General features: G+C 37.5%; 2 protein-coding genes across 8 annotated transcripts; both read right to left on the bottom strand.

The window, feature by feature from the left end:
• Window positions 1-550: 550 nt before the first annotated feature.
• On the bottom strand, window positions 551-11,735 carry clpxb (caseinolytic mitochondrial matrix peptidase chaperone subunit Xb). 6 transcript variants are annotated; one of them, XM_011476027.4, is made up of 16 exons: window positions 11,356-11,593; window positions 11,166-11,231; window positions 10,380-10,458; window positions 9,560-9,720; window positions 9,352-9,466; window positions 7,757-7,911; window positions 7,532-7,691; window positions 7,015-7,056; window positions 4,813-4,989; window positions 4,508-4,672; window positions 4,117-4,205; window positions 3,779-3,943; window positions 3,393-3,692; window positions 2,170-2,262; window positions 1,987-2,093; window positions 551-1,898 (listed from the first exon to the last, which is right to left on the bottom strand). In XM_011476027.4, the coding sequence occupies exons 3-16, from the start codon at window positions 10,432-10,434 to the stop codon at window positions 1,808-1,810; spliced, it is 1,875 nt and encodes a 624-aa protein (XP_011474329.2). In that variant the 5' UTR covers window positions 10,435-10,458; window positions 11,166-11,231; window positions 11,356-11,593; the 3' UTR covers window positions 551-1,807. The 6 variants fall into 6 exon arrangements, with proteins under 6 accessions (XP_011474329.2, XP_078804800.1, XP_078804802.1 ...); XM_078948674.1 differs by lacking the exons at window positions 11,166-11,231; window positions 11,356-11,593 and adding an exon at window positions 11,658-11,729; XM_078948676.1 differs by lacking the exon at window positions 11,166-11,231 and having other exon boundaries at window positions 11,356-11,691.
• A 528-nt stretch (window positions 11,736-12,263) lies between these two features.
• Window positions 12,264-20,056, bottom strand: LOC101163166 (uncharacterized). Of its 2 annotated transcripts, none has more exons than XM_011476024.4 (23): window positions 19,571-20,056; window positions 18,985-19,036; window positions 18,881-18,898; window positions 18,739-18,801; window positions 17,438-17,539; window positions 16,897-16,983; window positions 16,711-16,806; window positions 16,528-16,611; window positions 16,058-16,150; window positions 15,891-15,968; window positions 15,740-15,805; window positions 15,565-15,648; window positions 15,390-15,464; window positions 14,865-14,954; window positions 14,707-14,799; window positions 14,538-14,609; window positions 14,366-14,449; window positions 14,128-14,259; window positions 13,916-13,981; window positions 13,696-13,758; window positions 13,425-13,550; window positions 13,195-13,345; window positions 12,264-13,129 (listed from the first exon to the last, which is right to left on the bottom strand). In XM_011476024.4, exons 1-23 carry the CDS (start codon window positions 19,880-19,882, stop codon window positions 12,667-12,669), a joined length of 2,550 nt encoding a protein of 849 aa, XP_011474326.1. In that variant the 5' UTR covers window positions 19,883-20,056; the 3' UTR covers window positions 12,264-12,666. The 2 variants fall into 2 exon arrangements, with proteins under 2 accessions (XP_011474326.1, XP_011474327.1); XM_011476025.4 differs by having other exon boundaries at window positions 16,528-16,599.
• Between the last annotated feature and the right edge of the window lie 228 nt (window positions 20,057-20,284).

Below are 20,284 nucleotides of genomic sequence, written 5' to 3'. Positions count from 1 at the left end.
CATTGAAAAAGGAAATTAAATGTAAACACCTATAACCCTTATGCTATCTTAAATGACCCCACACTTACATTGACGTGTTCTCCCTACCATGATAAAGGTGGAAAGATTTCATGTTATATATGGACACCAGTGAGGTTCACAAATCATTGAAGAAAAAAGGTTCAGAGCACTGTCTAGTGGGTCTAAATGACCCAACCTTAAAGTGCCTAGGATAGCACAAGGGTTAAAAGACAATGGAAAAGAAAAGCTCTAATATATTCAAATTTCTAAAACCTCACGGGGAACGGCATCCCTTTTATTTTTTTGACTGTGGCCTCTTTGGTTTTTATATGTGAAAGGAATTTTCTGATTTTGCACATCGATTTGAGGAGATGAGGTGTGATGATTAGGAAAATGCTGAGGTATTGGGAAACGAGGGACAGCACGATAACTTCCAGAGATAATCTGGTCTCATAAAGGTTAATGGATCGGCAGCGTGCATCCCTGATGGCTACGGCATGCAGCGCCTGACAGAGCGGGTTCTGCATGCGGGTTCAGAATCAACAAGTCCTTTTATACAGATTTATATTTTATTTATATTATTTAACAATCACAAGAAGTGTGAAATTTACAAGCATTAGGGGGGTGGGGGTGTAGCTTTTGTAACAGACCTCTGAAAAAGGCAGTTTGAAACTTCCTGGGGAAAAAATATGAATGTAGTTTAACATCATTTTATGAACACACCACAATTTTGGTGAGTACAGCAGGGTGACTGACACATGAAAGTTATCGGGTGTAGTCGTATGCAGTGTGTTATTTAAAGACACTGATAAAAGGTAAAGAGATATTCTAACGACCAAAGAAATGAGCTGTTCTGCACAAGGAAAGTTTGAAACAAAGGATCGCGGAACTAATCATTAGAGCCTGGAACTATTTCAACATCTATTTTAGAGACCCAATTCAATTATTAACAGTAAAGCACAGCAACTATATAGATATTTATAGATATATAAAGATATTTTATAATCACTTTAAAGCTACACAGCTAACATTATTTGTTGCTTTTTAAGCAAGATTTTGGTGCCCTCCTGCAATACAAAGGTCTGCATTCAACACATTCTTGCAGAGTGTGTTAAAAGAAGAAACTCAAATTGTTCAAGAAATATTCTGGTTGTTTAAAAGGTCGCTAATAATTCTCACTTGCTGCGTTTCTTTGCTGGCATGTTTTATTTATACATAAAAAAACCTCTCATAATTAGAGGTCATACAAACTGCCTACAAATGCTACCTACTTGTGCAGAGTAGCTAAACGTTTACAACCGAGTTCATTTTGAGCACCATTATTACAACGGTGTTAAAGAAAGGAAACGTTACAATACTGATGTGCTCGTGGAATATTATGCCCTTAAAACATAAGGCGTTTCTTCACCTGCTTATATCACACATCTACACTTTTCAACAACCCCATCTTTTCAAGTGTACAGTATGATCCCGTCGTTTGTCTTTATTTTTTTGTTTCCCTTGCCATTTTAGCCCGTCACCACAAAGAGAAAACAATCTAGCTACAAATCATTTTCTGAATAAAATTGTATTATCTTTATATAGATAAAATGTTAACAATCCTCAGAGATTGAAATATTTTGCAAAGGTCCACAGTGAGTGCACCACTGGAGGATTTTCATGACGCAAAGGGACCAAAGGTTACTCTTTTCCAGAAAAACCCTCCTCTCAGTCGTCCAGTTCGTTTGATGACAGAAGAGCTGATCCCAAGCACGGAATCTGAAAAACTTCAGCTGCTGCAGCCCTCTGCTAAAACGAGACACGTGGTTCAGTTGTTTGCGGCATCTGCTTGGCGAGGCCAGCTCTCTTCCTCAATGCCCGAGTCGTAATCTTCCTCTGACGGTTCTTTGGCTGTGGCTCTGAAATTCAAAGAAAATCTGCTGCTCAGGTTTCCAACCACCAGGGTTTGGCTTCATGATACTGATTCAGATACAGAGAAATGCTGACCTGATGTATCTGGGGGTGGATTTTCCTTGGACGACATCTTTGTCCAGTTCAACAGCTATGACGTCTGACTGCGGCACTTCAAACATGGGTTCGAGGAGGAGTTTTTCCTGTAATTGAAAACAATATGCAGTTTAAACGCAACACAAGAAACTGAATCTGAAACCATTGTCAAAAATAACAAACCATGATTGATCTGAGCCCACGGGCTCCAGTTTTCCTCTCCAGTGCCAGTCTGGCAATAGCTCTCAAGGCATCCTGGGTAACATTGAGTTCACACTGAAACGAAGAATCAAAATGCATTCATTTTTATTGTAAGAGTCTATAAGTAAAAATAAATAGCACTAGTTAATAACTTATTTTTTTTTTAAATTGGCATTTTTCTCAATGATGTCGTCCTATAGCAGCACGAACATATTTTAGTTCCTTTAAAGTTTAAACAGTCATCCAGTCAATAACCATACATGCCAACTGAAAACAGTGCAGGATTATAATGTATGCATCCACATTTGACATCTAGTAGGTTCTGCTGCTTTACCCAGTCTGATCGCCTTTTGATCTATTGTTCCCAGTAGTATTTTACTTATAATGATGCAGTTTTTAGCCAAAAAACAAACAAAAAAACTGAGTTTTCTAGTTCTGCAGAACAGAAGTAGTTCTTTAGACATTTGCCTCAGAGTTGTGGGCGGAATCGTTTGTGTTCTTCCCGTTGCTGAGAGCTCCCCGTTTACACCAGGGGTGTCAGATTCCAGGCCTCGAGGCCCGGTGTCCCAAATGTTTTCCAACCAACCTGCTGTTGAAGTTCCTTATTGGCTAAACACACCTGGTCCAGGTAATCAACATCAGTTAACATGTAAGATGACCTTGGGTGCCCAGAAAGGCGGCATATAAATAAAATGTATTATTATTATTATTATTATTATTATTATCATAACCAAGAAAACCAGCAGGAGGCCAGCCCTCGAGGCCTGGAGCTTGGCACCCTTGGTTTACAATCTCTTGCACTAGCTTACAGTCCCTCACAACCCCAACTTAACATTACTGGTACAAAATAAATGTGGAGGAAAATGAAGCTCAGATGAGGAAAATGAAGATGTCAATGGATCTATTTGGTTACAGAAGGATGCATCAGAATGGAGGGGAGCAGGGAGGATGTGGCCTGCCAGTTGTAGTTTCTACGTCTCAACTGTGAGCATTTTCAAAATTCCATATTTCCATCTGCTCCTGGTTCACAAAAATCTGAATGAAGTAAAATACTCATAAATGCAAATTTTAGCTTAGTTTTCTTCATATTTGTGTTCCATCATAAAAAAATGTGACAAAAACATGTTAAAAACGGAACAGAACTGATTTTCATCGGAGTGGGTCTTTAAACATTACTGTCATAGCTGCAGAGACAGGACTCTTACTTTGTCCATGCTGAACAGAGCTTGGTACTGAGGCACCACTGCATTGCGCGGTTCAGTCAGGATGCGGACCAGCGTGTCTTCGTCCAGGCTGTGCAGAGGAACAACAACAGGAAGACGCCCAACAAATTCTGGGATCATTCCAAACTCGATCAGGTCCCTGGCTTCCACGTGCTTCAGCAGCCTGTCTTTCTCCTCGATCTCGGCGACAGTGTCCGTCTCACCGCTGCTGTTGGCCAGGTCTGCTGCAGCGGCTGCACGCCGCCCCTTCCCCATGTTAGAAGGAGTTCCGAAACCCAAGTACTACAGACATAACGTATGCAAGATTAGAGTCATGTTAATAACTACTTCTACATCTTTTAATAGAGTGTATCCATTTTAAACTGTACCTTTTCATTTTTTCTTCTGCTGATGATCCTGTCAAGGCCGTTAAAAGCACCCGATGCAACAAACAAAATGTTGGTTGTGTCCACTTGCACCGTTTCACCTCGTAACTTTCTTGAGTTTTTCTCAGGAACGTTGACAATTGTGCCCTCCAAGAGTTTCAGCAAACCCTGGAAGTGAAAACAAAGTAAAATGTAACCAAAGTGAGGAAAATACATCGTAATAAAGTTATTTCAAATGTTTCATTTTACTAACATTTCTAAAAAATGTGGTACAAAAACACAACATTTTTATCAGCTGCTAAACCTGTGGGTTCTTAGAGGAACTCTGGGTAAAAACTGACCTGCTGGACTCCCTCCCCCCCCACGTCTCTTAGCTGATGGATTCCAGGCACGCTGCCAATCTTATCAACTTCATCCAGGAAAACGATACCTGCAAATGACGCAGCATGACAGGGCAACGTTAAAAACATAAAAAAGGCTCCTGTTAAGGCATTTGCTTCAGACAACTGATCCATGTTTACACATTAGCTACATGTATGTATAAATGTTGAATAAACGACTAAAATTTGTGAGGAAAAAAAAAACTACATTTAAAATGATTTTAAAAATCTTACTTCATTACATTACATTAAAACTTTGTGCTTTTTCTTTTCTTTTTAACCAATATCCACAGATAAATATGTATTGAAGACACAGAGAAACACTGATTTCAGAAATATAGTGTTTTCCTACCTTGCTGAGCTTTTTCAACTGAGTAGTTGGCATCTTGCAGCAGTTTTGCGATGACAGACTCGATGTCTTCGCCCACATATCCAGCTTGAGTGAGAGTGGTGCAATCACAAATGGCAAACGGAACATCCAGACAACGTGCCAGCGTCTGCGCCAGCAGAGTTTTTCCTGTGAGTAAAAAAACAAAAAAGAAAAACATGAAGAAAAGAACAGAGGAAGAAGCGACTTTGGAGAGAAGCATCCACAACACAAACTGCTCATTTGATGATCAAACAATAAGAAGTTCAGACCACTGACACAACACTAACCTGAGCCAGTTGGTCCAAGAAGTATTATGTTGCTCTTCTCCAGTTTAATGTCAGTGTGTGTGGAGTCCAAGACTTCCCCGCCTCTCTTCTCCTGAGGTGCCTGCTGGCTCGCCTGCTGCTGCATGGATGCCCCGAGAGCGTTTCCATGAGGACTGATCCCTGCGATCTGCAACAGTTCTACAGCAAAAGAAAGAGCAAATGACTTAGCCTTTAGACTAAAAAAGTATTGGATGTGATCGCTCAATTATCAGTCACTGCTGCACCAACGCTTTTAGTCTTAATGCTTTGTAATGGTTTCCACCTGAAGGCTGTAAATGTTTAGGCCCAGCTCAGTGCCAGGCAGCGTATCACAGGGTTAACAGCTTGTCTGAAAATAGAAATGATCTGAATGTAGGTCGTGAGACTGTCCTAAATTTTTCCCCCTCTTTTTGCCCACTCAGTTGTTCTGTGCTGATTGACCTGCGACCTAAATGTTTGTGAAGGCTCATCTGGAACGGGTTGTGCTAAAGCAGGCGTCGGGAACCTTTTTGGCCGAGAGAGCCATAAACGCCACATATTTTTAAATGTCATTTCCAAAGAGACATACAATAATGTAGTGTCCCTTTCCCACACTGAGGCACGGAGACTTAACCTCCTTTAAGGTTCTTTATTCTGGTTACTGCAGACCACAACAAACGCCGTACAACTAATTCAGCAACTCCTGAATCTCTCCCGCCGAGACGAGAGAAAGCGCTTCTCCCAACTTTATATTCCCCTGCTCCCGCTCCAGCCCTCCCATTTCCCTTATTTGGCCCATAGCTGAACCCCATTGGTCCAAACTACCTAACAACAGGCTGAGCGACAGAACTGAGGGCCAATCAGATCTCTGCATGATGCGTTTAGTGAACTCCAGAACTTATAACGCAGCCCAACAGCCACCCAGTCCAAGTCAGTCCGCAACAATATGTTTAAAACTAAATATTCAAATGAATGTGTGCATTTGATGTAATTTCAACATTTTTAAAGTACAATAAGTCTGTGGATTCTATTTAATAACATCGTTATGCTGTTGCTAATAATTGATCAGTATTTCTCGTGGTAGTTTTGCTGATGGTCTAGTCTGGTTTTTATCCGTGGTGAGTTTCTGCTTCATGCAGGCGTTGAGACGTTAAACTTGATCGTAGGTCTGAATGTTCTGTAGATGGGAGACAGACTGATCACAGGCAGACGGGGAGCCAAACACACACTCACACACTGCAGTGAGTGACGGGCAGCGGGTTTTACGTTTTTACAATCCCTGCACGATTCACCTGCTGGCCGTGCCCCCCACTCTCTGCTTTCTTCCTCACACATCCCGTCCCCGCTAATGCGCGCTCATTCTCAGAGACGGGAACGCGCAGTTTTAGGCACGACAATTCACAGGTTTCCGGCTGGTGCAAACTCTGTGAAATAATAGATAATAGTAAACTGAGTTTTCTCTCCAAGCACCGCTACTACTGCGCGCCTCTGGCATCGCCCAGCGCCCGAGAAGGACTGGACTAATGAAAAAAAAAAGTATAATTAAAGATTTGTCTGCGAGCCACATGTGACCATCAAAAGAGCCATATATGGCTCGCGAGCCATAGGTTCCCGACCCCTGTGCTAAAGTAACCGAGCTTCATAGATGATATCCCGATCGAGAGGAAAGTGTGATCAAAAAGTAAAAAAAAAAAATGCTCTCCATCTATTTCTCCAGTTTTCAAACCCAATGTCTCACAGCAGGAAATGGTTTATGCTTTGACTGTAACCCACGAGCGTTCTGGTTTGGTAATCCAGCTACTGGTTCCTCTTTTCTGTAGTTGGTCAGAGCTTTTGCTATCAGATTTTTCCTGGTCAATGATTAACATTTAATTGATCAAACAAATCAGCCCAAAAAAATGATCTCAGTTTTTAAAAAAAATATTGTTGCAAGAATCAACAGTTTTATTTTGAGTATGTTCTTTAAATAACATAATTATATTTCTATTACTCATTTCTTTTCCAATTGTTATGAGTGGGTTAGTAATTCCACGCATAGTGACTAATAAGAAAAAGAATCTACAGAAAGCAATCTGTACATTTTGGCATTTGTGCAACAAACAATAACAGGAAAAAGACATTAGCTGCTGATTATGGGAGTGACTTCAATTTGCTGATAATGGAAAAGAGGTCAGTCCGATAACAGTGAAGGGGTCAGTCACTTACTTGTGAATCTGTACTCATCCTCTCGTCTTCTCATCTCTAGCTCTACAAGGAGAGGATCAAAGTGCTTTCATCAATATTGTCATTTATCATTAGCACTATGAGATTTCCAAAGCAGTCAATGACAGAACTCGATATAAATGAGAATACTCATTATTGAACAAATGCCAAATAATACAGATTATTGTTGAAAACAAACTAGGATTTAGGGCTGAACTATTGAGGTCATTGCTTGCTTATAAAGATTAAAGTGACTCACTTTGTCCAAGATCACTGTGTTATGTTTGAACATAAAGCACCTTCGCGTTCTACTTTAAATAGACTTTAAATTATTTAGTTTAAAAACATCAGATTTTCACTTTATTTTTCAACTATTCAAGAAATCTATGCATCAAACTAGACTGGTAGCCTGGTTTTCTTTTGCAGAAGTGTTCATTTGAAAGGTTTAAAATAGATTAGTGGAAGACAAATGTGTGTTTAAAAAAAGAAAAGAAAAAAACAGGAAAGAGAAAACACTGACCTCGAGGTGTTAGAGAAGGCTGCTTTTCCACCTCCACCTGCTGTCGATTCCCAGCGGGGATGTTGTTGTAGATTCGCTTGTAGTGATTGTAAACTGCCACTGCCAAGACTTTTTTTGCATAAGACTGGCCAACAACATACTTGTCCAGATAGGCATAAATCTGAAAATGAAAAGTCAAATGAATAGAATCTGCAACCCTAATAAAAAAAAGTTTTTTTTTTTTACCTTTTTGGGTGGAGGAGGAGGTTTCTGTGCAAATGCCAGTTTTACCGCCTCTGCAGCGGATTCTGCCTCTTTGTTTAACCCTTTCTTGGAGTCCGTTTCAGACAAGACCACAAAAAAGTGATGACATTTCTCACATTTGACAAATCTTGTTGAAGCTACAACAGAAGAACACAGATATTCTGGATCACATAACAGTCAGTTATTTAAAATGCAAGAAAAATAAAAAACAGAAGTGAAATCCTTTCACATCATGTTTTTAACCATGCACAATACTTGTGTTTTAGAACATTAAAAAATTATTCTTCAGGGGAAAAAACTTGTTTTTCCAATTTTTCTAGCAAGATTTTTTTATAGATTAAGAGATGATAGTAAAATTGAACAATTTAGACAAGGAAAGACATTTTAGTTTGAAAAATTCACTTTGAAATCATCTCTTTATAAGGATAGAAACTCAAGGTCACCAAATGACTTAAATGTTATTTTTCTTGTTTCTTTTTAATTATGAGAGTAAGTATTTACATAATCTGTTATTTAAACTAAAAAATAAAGGTATTGCTGACAACAGTAAGAAATTTTACTTTAAAAAAAGAAAAGAAAAATAGATCCTTGTAATGACAGATTTTTTTAACCAACTTTAGAATTAGCTCACAATAATTCAGACTGCTGAAAACTCAAGTCGATTCTAAAGTACATTTAACAATGTAAATGTCAGACCTTTTCTAAAGGAAAAATAATCAAAAACAAAACTGACATTTTTCGCATTAAATACCTTTTTTTAGAAAGAACAAGTGGATTTTTTTTTTAATTCTAAGTACCTGTGATTATATTTATGCAGTTTAGAAGTATAGACCCTTTTTTGTGTTTACTTCACAGCATTACCTTATTATAAAAAGTAAAAAAAAAAAAAATGAATAATCAATTATTGAAAATGGTTAAATTGATTGATTTATAATATTACTTCACTTGCTCCAAAAATTGAAAAATTGACTCATGATTTTTCCTAATGTAACATAATTTTGCTCATATTTTAACTTTTGAGACATCAAATTCTGTTAAGACGATTTTTGAAGCAGTGTTGTTCGTTTTAATGATATAGTATTATTTTTATTAATCATATACATGGCTTTTATAAATAACACAATCTGCATATATTTTGGATAAATGATCTGCATTTGCAATGTTGACTTTTAAAAGTTATTTTTACCATAACAATTTAAGTAATTCGTCTTTGTCATGTGCTTTGTTGGTACCCAAGGATTCTTAATTCTGTCTGATAAAAGCTAGGAACCGGATATTGATAAATCATGTAATAAAATGGTTACGGTATAACGGGGTGGGATTATATAAGTTTGCTTCCTTCCACTCCTTTTCAACCAATATTTATTCATATGTCTAATTATCCTAAGTTTGATTCATCATTGTATGAATGGATAACTGATGATTGTATTGTTTTTGTGTATTCTTCTTATTTGATTGCTTGAAATAAACGGTTTCAAATTAAATAGAAATCAGATCAAGTAACACATTACTCAAACCTATGAATAATTTTATGTCAAAGAGTTATATAGCTGCTGGAAAGAGACTGGTGTACTTACATACAAAGGTCTCTACATGTGTGCAAGGGTCTCCACATTTAGGGCAGCGCAGCTGGCCTCCACCTTTGCCTGATCCTCCAGATCCAGAAAGTCTTTTACCCTCACTAACACTTTTCTGTTTAAGGAGGACAGTAAATGGAATTACTACTCCTTTACAAACTGGTGTTTGGGATCTAAAGCAGGTAGTAGCTCAAATATGACACTTTACCTTTCCACTATCATTCCCACCATCTCTGGGTGTTCCATCTTTAGCCGCATAACAGACAGCAGTCTCTGAAAACGATCTCACATGTATCCGAGGATGAAAATGAGCCTCCCGCGACCCCTGGCGACTCAGGGAAAACAGTTGGATTCTGGAACATGACAAACCTGTGTGACAAGACACCTCAAATTAATAATGATAATAAGTGTATTATTGCACAAGACATTAACCTTTGTAACATAGTTGTCCTAAATGGCCAATAAAATCCAAACATCGCACTAATTTTTTTAAATAGTAATTTTCATGCAAGCCACTAAAAGAAGCTGAAAAATGAAGTACCAAACTGATGTTTTTCCCCCAATAAAATAGTTCCTAAAAAGAACAAACATTTCTTTAACATGACCAAGATGAGAGGAGTTTCCAAGAAATTTAGATTTATATTTTTAAAGAAACATCTCTGAACAAAACCCATTTAGATGAAACATTCCTGAGAAAAGTAATCTCAATGACCTAAAAAATAAAAAATAAGTACCTGTGCCAGGTCTCCCAATCTATAAGATGCATTTTTAGCAAAATCCATGTTTCTGTGGTTGCTTTAACAGATTTGTACCTTTTACACAATATTATAAAACTTGTGTGCATGTTTAAGTGTGGTTGACAAAAATAATTTAATTAATTAATACTCATCTTAATTTGCAAAGCTTTGCTTTTCTCTTTCTGTATAAATTCTCACTTCTATTGTGCAACATAAAGCCAACTAAAGGGGCCTCTCCACCTGCTGTCATAACAAACATTAAAATGCGGGCTAGCATTTTCTCATTCTTACCTCTGTGAGCAGTGTTAAGGAACAACCTGGCGGCTGAAGTGCACGGACACGACATCTTTGCTTCTGTGTAAAAAGTTTTCTGGGGAAAAAAATAAACATTTTGTTTCCCAGTGTGTGAGAAGGATAGACTTTTGCGTCTCAACTACTAGCTGAAGGCTAACGTGATAGCGGTGACAAACGAGGGGGAGGACGGAGCAAGGCCACGTTATGTGACCTTTCTGATTCTGTAACCCAAATACCACTTTAAACGTTTCCACTAATATGGGTCTTTTATAAGATGAAAAAAATATGAAGTTAATTAATTAAACTGACCAATGCACATATATATTACACGAAAAACTACATATAAAAACAAAAAAATGTATAAAAACGTAGGCATACGGTACCAACTGTCTGTACCTCTATATCAACTCAAGTTATCTGTCAAACAAAGTGAGCTAATTATTAGGGGAATATTTTGTTATTAAAATAATTTGACGAGAGTCCGTTAACCCTCCACTTCGTTAAAAACATCAGTACGCCCAGACAGCATTAGCAACAGCTAATTATGTAATGTAGATTGTGACATAAAACACGAAACATTTTGTACACACCGTCACTGTGTTAGCATTAGCAAAGTGAATTCTCAACAGGCACCGCTGGGATATATTTGCTCAGCAGAAAAATGAAACGCAATGCCTTGGAGACATTAGTTGAAAGTGAAAACACTTTTGAGCTACACCAACTATTACTGACACCAGCAAATATAATAAAACAAACAAACAAAAACGCAGGAATTAAAAATACCTGAGGTAGCTACTTCAGCTAGGCCAAAGCCCGTGACGTACAGTAGCGACAGACAAACAACATTAGCTGGACACGGACCGCCGTTGGTGGGCAAGCAGTAAAACACAGGGCCCAAATGCGAAGCGTGATGAGCTCATGTTAACGTACAATAGAAATTGATAATACATATAAAAATGCAATTTTTACTCACAATGATCGATGGAACTACGCGACTTGACAATTACGGTTAAACCAAATTTGCTAAATCCTTAAAACTGTCTCTGTTGTTTTAACTTGGAAAGCCAGTGCATCACACTGACTGTTAGAGCCGAATCTGCTAAGTGGCCAAGAAAGAGTTGGTACTTTACTTTAGGGTCGTTATTTTCGAAGTAGGTCACACAAAAACCTAAGTGATGTAACCGTAACGCGATCTGTTTTTGAAGTAGGTTGATCAAGTTAAACTAGCCCTACCTCTAGTAACTGCGGCTAGTGACAAATAAAAAAGCATGCTACCAGCGAAAGTGTCATGGAGCCTCTATTCATGTCTATGGAGTGCACATTCATCCGGATGTTTATAGATCTACTACAAAACGCATCACATTTTGATGCGTTTAAGAACATCCAGTGAATTAAACCGTAACGGTAGTGTTATGCCAACATGTTACGTTCAAGGGAAATAGGAAAATAAGCAATCTGTCATGATTGTGTTTTCATTCAGTCAAGTACCATTGACTATTTAATATGAATTAATATGAGTTTCACTTTTTGGGAGACAGTAACTGTGAACAGTTGAACCATACCCAGGACTTAAGACTTTTCTTGGCAAAAGACAAGCTTCGGTTAAAGGGAAGGGCATCTGGCATATACAGTAACACTTCCAAACCACCTATGCGAATCAGTGAAATTTGGTTCGTTGTGGAGACTGCTGAATGGATTAGCCGAAAGGTGAACAGCATGAATAAACATTCTTTGTTTTGGAGTTATTGAGTTGCGTGTCCACTCCGAGACTGGGAGACTACAGGTTCAAACTCACAACAGCTCTTCGTCTTCTCTTTATACATGAGAGAACATGATGGCCAGGAAAATATTCTCCAGAAGGCACCAAAACAGAACAAGTACAAAAATTAATCAATTTTTTTAATGTTTTTGTTTTCTTACATCGTGTACCCAAAGTTTACATGTTCACAATAAAAATGTTACATTGCAAATCTTTACATAAATATCCCATTTTTGACACCAAAAGCACACCTTTGGAGATTGAGCCACGCTGTGAAGACATGTATTTACCTATCAATAGTATAGATCAGGTCATGGTTTGCAAATTATATAATGTTCTGGTATTGATAAGGTTCACTTATAAACAATGTTCAATAATTTGGGGTCAGATGTGTCAAAAAAAAAAAGCCCAAAGGGGAACTTACAATTTTCTCCACTGTTTTTTTATTTTTTTACAAAGTTGATCATTAACTAAATCCCACAATAATCTGGAAAAATTTTTATGGTTCTTCAGTCAATATTTTGTTTAGTTCTGTTTGACTTTAACTCGACAGGTTGTTATACCTTTGTTGTCCCACAAATACAAAAATCTTTTGGTGGGATAGTAGGACACCATCGCCAAGGTGCCATGGCCTGGCCTTAAGTCAATTTTTACATTCAGTGGAACCTCTGTCTTCAGATCAAAAGCATAAGTCACTTGTTTGTCATTGTCATCTGTAAAATACAGAACCCCACAAACGATGAAAGCATTCCCTGCTTTGGCTGTAGGGTATGAAGTGTTAATGGTGCGCTCCACCAAGAATGTGTCCGAGCTGAGCTTTGACACCATTATGTTGTCCTCTGCATTGGATGCAAAAATGACCCACAGTCCATTTTCATCCACAGCAAACTTGAAATACGTCTTTGAGTTTTTGAAGAGGTAAGTTAGGCTTTTATATTTGCTTTGTTTGATGGTCAGAGAGGTTGTTCTGTTTGTCTTTAAATCAAACCTGTAAAAAATATTGATCATGAGTATAAAATTAAGTTACAAAAAACTTTCAATAGAAACACTTACTTTACAAGTGTATTTGTTCCTCCAATTTGATAATAAAATGCACCCTCATAAATAACGTGTCCACACCCTTGGTAGAACTTCCAAACTTTAACAGTTTTGTTGTCTGCATCATGAAATGAGGAAACGTTTCTGAACTCCAGTAATTTCTGACCTGGTAAAGACATATATCTGGTGTTAAATGCAAAGCTTTCACAAGGAAAATGAGAAAGCATTGGCAGCCGCAAATTCACCTGAAAAATGATGGGCCACCCACAATCGCCCGTTATCCTGCCGTGAAGCATCAAACATCCATGCTCCAAATGTGCTTTCCACTGAGATGGACCTCTCTGAACATTTGATGCTTCTAATTTTACATTCTAAATGAGAAAATACAAAATAATAATTCAATTAATAGGAGAGGATCAGTTTTTGTACCAAATTTGCAACACAAAAGATGCAGGGTTAGATTTTGACAACAGATCCATTCCATATTTAACCTTTATACAACCATACAATTCTAACCTGTTTTTGGCAGTTTGGTTGCTCCATTTTTGTTATTGTTAGTCAAGAGATGCTGTGAGAAGTCTAAAAAAAGAACAAAGACCACAAAGAACCACCTTTACTGCTCAAAAATGTAAAAAAAAATTCTTTAACAGATGGTCAGTTAGCCGACTTAAGCAGGGAAACTGTCAACATTTGAACAGATTGATGTAAAAGAATCCCAAATTACATTTTGACTTACTCTTTTTTGTTGGTTTGTCTTCAATGTCTCCGCTGTCATTTAACGCATCTTTCCTTTGATCCACACCTGAAAACATCAAATTTATAAATTAAAAAATGAGTGTTATGTAATGTCCTGCTGCTTGAAACAAATCAATGACAGAATAACAAATGTACCCTTGCCATACCCTCCTAAGCTAGTTAAAATAATTATAATAAGATTGTTGATCTGACTTGTTAGCAAAGTTGTTGGTGAATCTGTTGAACTCTTTCTTTTGATGTCATTGAAGGTCTCATTGAAGGTCTCATTGAAGATCTCATTGAAGATCTCATTGAAGATCTCATGCCTGCTGTCTTGAAACGATACTGAAGTGAGAAAAAACAACTCAAGTTGTGGTTTAATAATCCTGTTTTAAACATATATGGCCAAAATTATATTAATCTTAACAGTATATAATTTTTTTAGATTTACCAGTTTCCACTTGTCTGTTTGTCTGTTCATTGAAGTAAGAATCATTGAAATCCTCCCTGAAGTTTTCCGGAACTGTTGTGGTTTCTGCAGAAGAAAAGATAACTCAATGAGGGTCGCTGCAGAGACAATTGTAAATCCCTTCAAATCAAACGTGAAACACAATTCTGCCCACCATATATCATTGTTGGATTAAAATTTCTGCTGTCATGAAAAAGGTCAGTCCTTTGGTCTTCATCAAGGGACTCTGCAAAGTAAAAAATCAGAGTACCAGTAAGCTTGCCTATTCAAGAATTACAGGTTTTCAAAACCAATATTTAACTTGAAAAATTGTGATTTCTCACCTTTAAGCATTTTTACTGGAGCCTTTGTGGAATTTTCTTTACCAGAAACATTCAAGGACTCATGGTTTTCTCCTTGGTAAAATATCACTTCCTCTACAAAATATAATATAAAATAAGATACCACAACTTCTTGGCAATTAATCATTTTGGTCATTTACCAAGTTTTGTGATTGCAGTCAAAAGATTGTTAAACTCAGTCACATTGAGATCATCTGTGGTGTTCTCAGCTAAAAGTAATGCAGACCACTCTGTGAAAAAAAAAAACAGTTTCTCCATTATTTCAGTACCACAATTAATGAACTGTAGGCATGTGTTGGCAGAGTCTTAAGAACATGTTGGATTCTGTTTTTAAAGTCGGCTTCAAATATTTCAAATATTTCTTCTCATTTGCTTCTCTGCTGCTTCCTTTAGGGGTCGCCACAGTAAATCATTCACATCCATTTGATTCTTTCTTCTGCATCCTCCTCGCACACACCAACCACCCTCTATGTCCTCCTTCAATATATCAATCAACCTCCTTTTTGGTCTTCCAACATACTTTGGCTTTAGGGTTCTAAAGTATTAATGTTTAAAAAAAAATCATAAAGCACTTTGGATTGATCTGATATTCAACCAAAATTCTGTGACTGGAAACATATCAACACACCTAAGTGTTCAAATGAGAGCAAAAGAATCATTCTTACCTCCTTCCATGCTTGTTTTATTAGCAGCTCCACTATCATTTATAGTGTCTCTGCTTTGGTTTGAATCCTTTGAGTCTGTAGAGGAGAGATCATTGTTTGCTTAAAAGTTTGAATTAAAAACAAGTTAACAAGCTTCTGCTTTTAGGAGCAAATTTGAAAAAGGATTGACTTTTACCTAAATGCAGTAAATGAAATGGCCCTTGTGTCACATTTGTGTATGAGTCATGTAAGGAGTCATTTTGGTAAAATGACTCTTTCCCTAAAAACACGTGTGAAAAATGAAGTTGACATGCATTCATCTTTTTTCTCTAACTTGATCAGTTTACTTGCAATCTTTTTAATTTTTTTACCAGATTCGAGGTTTGAGTCTGTATTATTCTCAGAATCAGTGAAAGTTGGCTGAGTCTCATGTTTGTCTGTGAGGAAACACAAACACAAATTTAACACAAACAGACCAGTTGTCGGGACATTTTCATTTATTTCTGCAATTGTACGATTTACCATGATCAAAATCTGAGTGAAATTTCTCAAAGTCAGTCATGTTGAGGATTTCCTCTCCATCCTGAGTTAGATTTTGTGCTGGTGGTGCAGGAATCATTATAGGTATAATGAACGGAGGATGAAGTTAACATCACATCTCAGTAATGCTGATTTTTCTTAGGAATAACCTGTTAACATCAAAGGTGATGTTTCTGTTCCATTTTCTGAACCGCTTTCACTCCAGCTTTTACGTTTGATGTATGGATGAGGAGAAACCAACTCTGCAGAAAACAAAGGTGGTAATACGCTATGCTAACATTTTATCCTTTCATACATGATCTGTTGTGTCGAGGTGCAGGGAAACACACATAAATCAACAATAAACTGTGTTTTTCTTTGTCAAAAAAAAGCCATAAAAATAATCCCCAGATCCTCTTACATATAGCCAAATAATTGTCTGTTTAAGAAATTAAAATCATTCAAATCTGGAGACCTGGTTGATTTCATAATTGTTTAAATCCTGTTTTAAAAAAAACTTACCAAAAAATCTTCCATTTAAGAGATAGTAAATACAGTCTTTAGGTATAAAACATACATGATAAATTATCATACATATTTCTTTATATTATTAACAGAATAATGTGACACGTTTTCCAACCTGTGGCTGAAATGCTGTCTGTTACATTTCCAAAGGCATCACTGCTGTCCCTTAAGTCCACAGTAGGTTGCACTGTGGGAGAATCTGAAACATCACATTAAACAGCCTCATTGTGCAGCACTTCTTACATTTGAGAAATCTGATAATATTTTTAACATTGTGTATGTAACATTATTCACTTACAAGATAGAAAATATCCATTAGGAGCTTCAGTGAAATTTTCCACATTAGTTTCATTCAATGAGACATGGCTGGAGTTTGGATGCAAAGACAGAGGCTCTAGAAAATAAGAAAAAAATCCTTTTTATATATATTTGCTATAAATAATGAGTATTTTTATTATTATTAGTGGTTCGCCCGGGTCCTCACCAGGTGTTGTATCTGTGTCCAGAAGTTTGTTAACATCAGTAAAGTTTAAAGCATATCTGGAGTTGTCAGCTGGTGGTGTTGGTGTTCCTGAGAGCATCAGTGTTGACATCCAAAGAAAGAAATAGAAACTTGTTACACACTTGCAGGGAAAAACTACAGAGCACTGCACAAAGGCTTTATAAGGAGTTTCCTTGATATAGAGGTTTCCAATTGACTTTGAAACCAATGCATATAAAAAAAGGTCAAAATCAATTACTTGTACATTTAAGAATTTTATCATCATTGAATCGTCCCAGACTGTGGATTTAAAAATGGTTTGATTCTACATTTTGATAAACAAGTTATGCATTTGAACTTGGGACAAAGTTAACAAAGATTTAAAAAAAAATCTTGTTTAAAAGTGGTGACGCTCTTAAGAAAACTTAAAATTTTCTCACCCAGCTTGAATTTTGTCAGCAAAATTTTGTTCAATTGACACGTTTTCCATTGTCATTTCGGTCGGTTAAGATGAACTTTTGTTTGATTGCATGAATGATCGTACCTTTGGAGAAGTTGGACTGATGAATTCTATCTCTGCTGGTCTGGTTTCTAACTTCAGGGAAACAACAGGTGCTACAGGGTTTACCAGGGGGACCGGGAGGGCCTTAACACACAGATAGTCATATTTAAAATGTAATCATTATTATGGATTAGTGCTGACCACAGACACTCACTGTCCTCAAACATAGAAACTTTAGAATTTTGGGTAACATTTTATAATGTTGGTCTGTTTCTGAATGTCAGTTATTACCTAGTTAAGCATTAATTAACTATTAAACAAAGTGTTAACAGCCACGTTTTAAAGTATGCATTGTCTAACATTAATAAAGGGACCCTTATTACAAAGTGCTACAGAATTTTGTAATTTATGGAATCTAAATGCCTTTTCCCAAAAATCGTGAGGGCAATTTTACAAAAAGCCTCCCCCAGGCAGAATAGGGGCTTTGAAAATATCCTGCACATTATTGCATCTGGCATAAAAACAGAATTAATATGAAAGACAAGCATAACATATGCTATTCATGCAGGTTTTTAGAAAACTTTTAAAATCTCAGCAACACTGTTGAAAAAACACACTTCTCCATGTTAGTAGAGCTACATGGGAGTGTAGAATATTTTGGAGAACTGCCATACTGACAGCATGGGAAACACATGAGACTTTGATTGTTTTGACGATAAAATCATGTCTCAGTCAGAACAGAAAACTATTCACTCAGTTTCCAAATTAGGGTTATTAAAAAGTTAAGGAGTAATTGTGCCCCTTTGCAGTCTTTGTTAAGACTTGTTGCTACCATGCAGTACTTTAGTTACAATTTTTCCATTATTCAGTAATTGTAAGGATTCAGTGCTGCAACAAATTTCTTTTTCTTTTGAGAAGTGTCAATCTATATATAAATTGAGTATCGTTAAATACGTTTATTTTTGGGGGTATGCAAGGATACGTTTGTTAAGAATCATAAATCTAAAAGTGAAAGTAACTTAACTGTTACGGAACGTTAGTTATGAGCCACAACAGAGCACAAAAAATGTCTTTCCTTCTTTTCTACTTTCTTACTTTTTTCATTGCTCTCTGCTTTTTCTGTTGCAAAACAGATCAAACTAAGGATAGTGCAAACTTAGCAAGTTTAAACAGCAAGCGGTAAACAGCACCAGTGCGTGGCAGCTGTTGGCTCTCACAGACAGCGAGTGGGATGCACATGTTGTGAAATCCCGGCTGAACAATGACAGGCTGTTCCAAACAGCTTTTGTTTCTTTTGAATTAGAAATGCATGGTTTTGACGTTTTAAAAGGTTAGTGTCGCACCTTTCTTCCCTCTTCTGCCCATTGGGCCAACTTCACCCCTCGGTCCAGGTGGGCCACGTCTTCCTGATGCCCAGAAATACTTTTTAGTATAATAGGTACAGTTTTGGGAGGTAACAAGGCAAAATAAAATATTAGATATTACCTGGAGGTCCAGCTGGACCTGAAAACAAAAACATAAACATTTTTACTCAAAGTGAAAATCTAAAAAGAAATGCAGCAGGATTTTGAAGTATTCAGAAGAGGAACCTGTTATACAAAGTCCTCTGGAGTCGTTGCACAGATCCACAAGGGCTTTTGTCTGAAAGGAAAGGGGGGAAAAAGGTTCACGAGGGCAGATCATGAAGTAATGCTTTTTCATCTCCGCAAAATCAAAGCAGCCACTTCTATTTTAGAAAGCCTTCTATTGATTTTTGATAATGTTAATTTTGTGATACAAATTCACACTTTTTTATGTTTTTTCTGGTTTGGAAAAAATGTGAATTCAAAGTAGCCAATGATGTGTACTTTCACTTCATTTCCATCAAAACATTCCAAACTTTCCTCTCAAGATCAGTTCACAGCATGTAGACTGTACTTAAAGTGCACAGTTGTTGAAGTTTTTCCACTTCATCCAGGATGTGAGGCGTCAAGCTTCACTCTAAAGCACATTCTCACAGGAAGCACTCCTAAATGAGCCCACATAATTAGCCAGAACAGACTTTGAATTCTTTAAATCCGATTTTGTCCCAACAATTCCATACTAAGCCAACATTTATTACATTTCACTTGCTGCAGAAATTTACATTTTGCAAGTAAACCATGTTACCGCCACGTAAGATTCAAGTCGCCTTACTGGAATCATGGAGTATGTCATCAGCATCAGCATATCCTGGTCTTGTTTTTGGATCACTTCGTCCACCTGGTCCCTCCTGCTGCGGTGGAGCTTCTTCAGTTCTCCCACTTCTCCAGTTTCATCCTGATGCTTTCTTGCTTGCAGCCTGCAGCTCTGAGACAGTTCCTGCACCTGGGACTGCAGCCTGGCCAGCTCCTTTACCAGCTCTCTGTGTTGAACCAGCAAGAAAATCCAACCTGCACTGCCCAGTAGCAGCAGCACACACATTCCCAACAGCAGGGTTTTCCACACACCAAAACTTTTCTCTGTCATGGCTGCGCCCTGTTCCCCGTGTTCTGGACTCTAATTTTCATACGCAGTTCAAATTTGTGCGTCTCCCACCAAATAAGACGTCACAGACAAACCCCCCTCAGGCCGTTGTAGAGGAATAAACACGTTAAAATATGTCTGTGGCTGCAGGGTGATGCATTGCGCAACATGCATCTGGGCAACAGCTCAAATGTGTAGGCTTGCTTGATTTAGAAGTAACCAATAGGCATATTTTAAGAGTGACACAGCATGCAGAGAGTGTGGAGATTGTCATCTGTCTAGCCTTTGAATACTATCTCACTGGAAATGACATGGACGTGAAATAAATGGGTTGGGAACAAGGAAAGACATTGTCTGAATCCACAAAAGAGGCCTCAGAGAGCTTCCAGCAAACCACTGGCGGTG

This window comes from Oryzias latipes, chromosome 6 (genome assembly GCF_053564925.1).
Source record: "Oryzias latipes strain Hd-rR chromosome 6, Olatipes_Hd-rR_3.1".
NCBI lineage: Eukaryota > Metazoa > Chordata > Actinopteri > Beloniformes > Adrianichthyidae > Oryzias > Oryzias latipes.
This window is presented reverse-complemented; position numbering and strand designations above follow the sequence as displayed.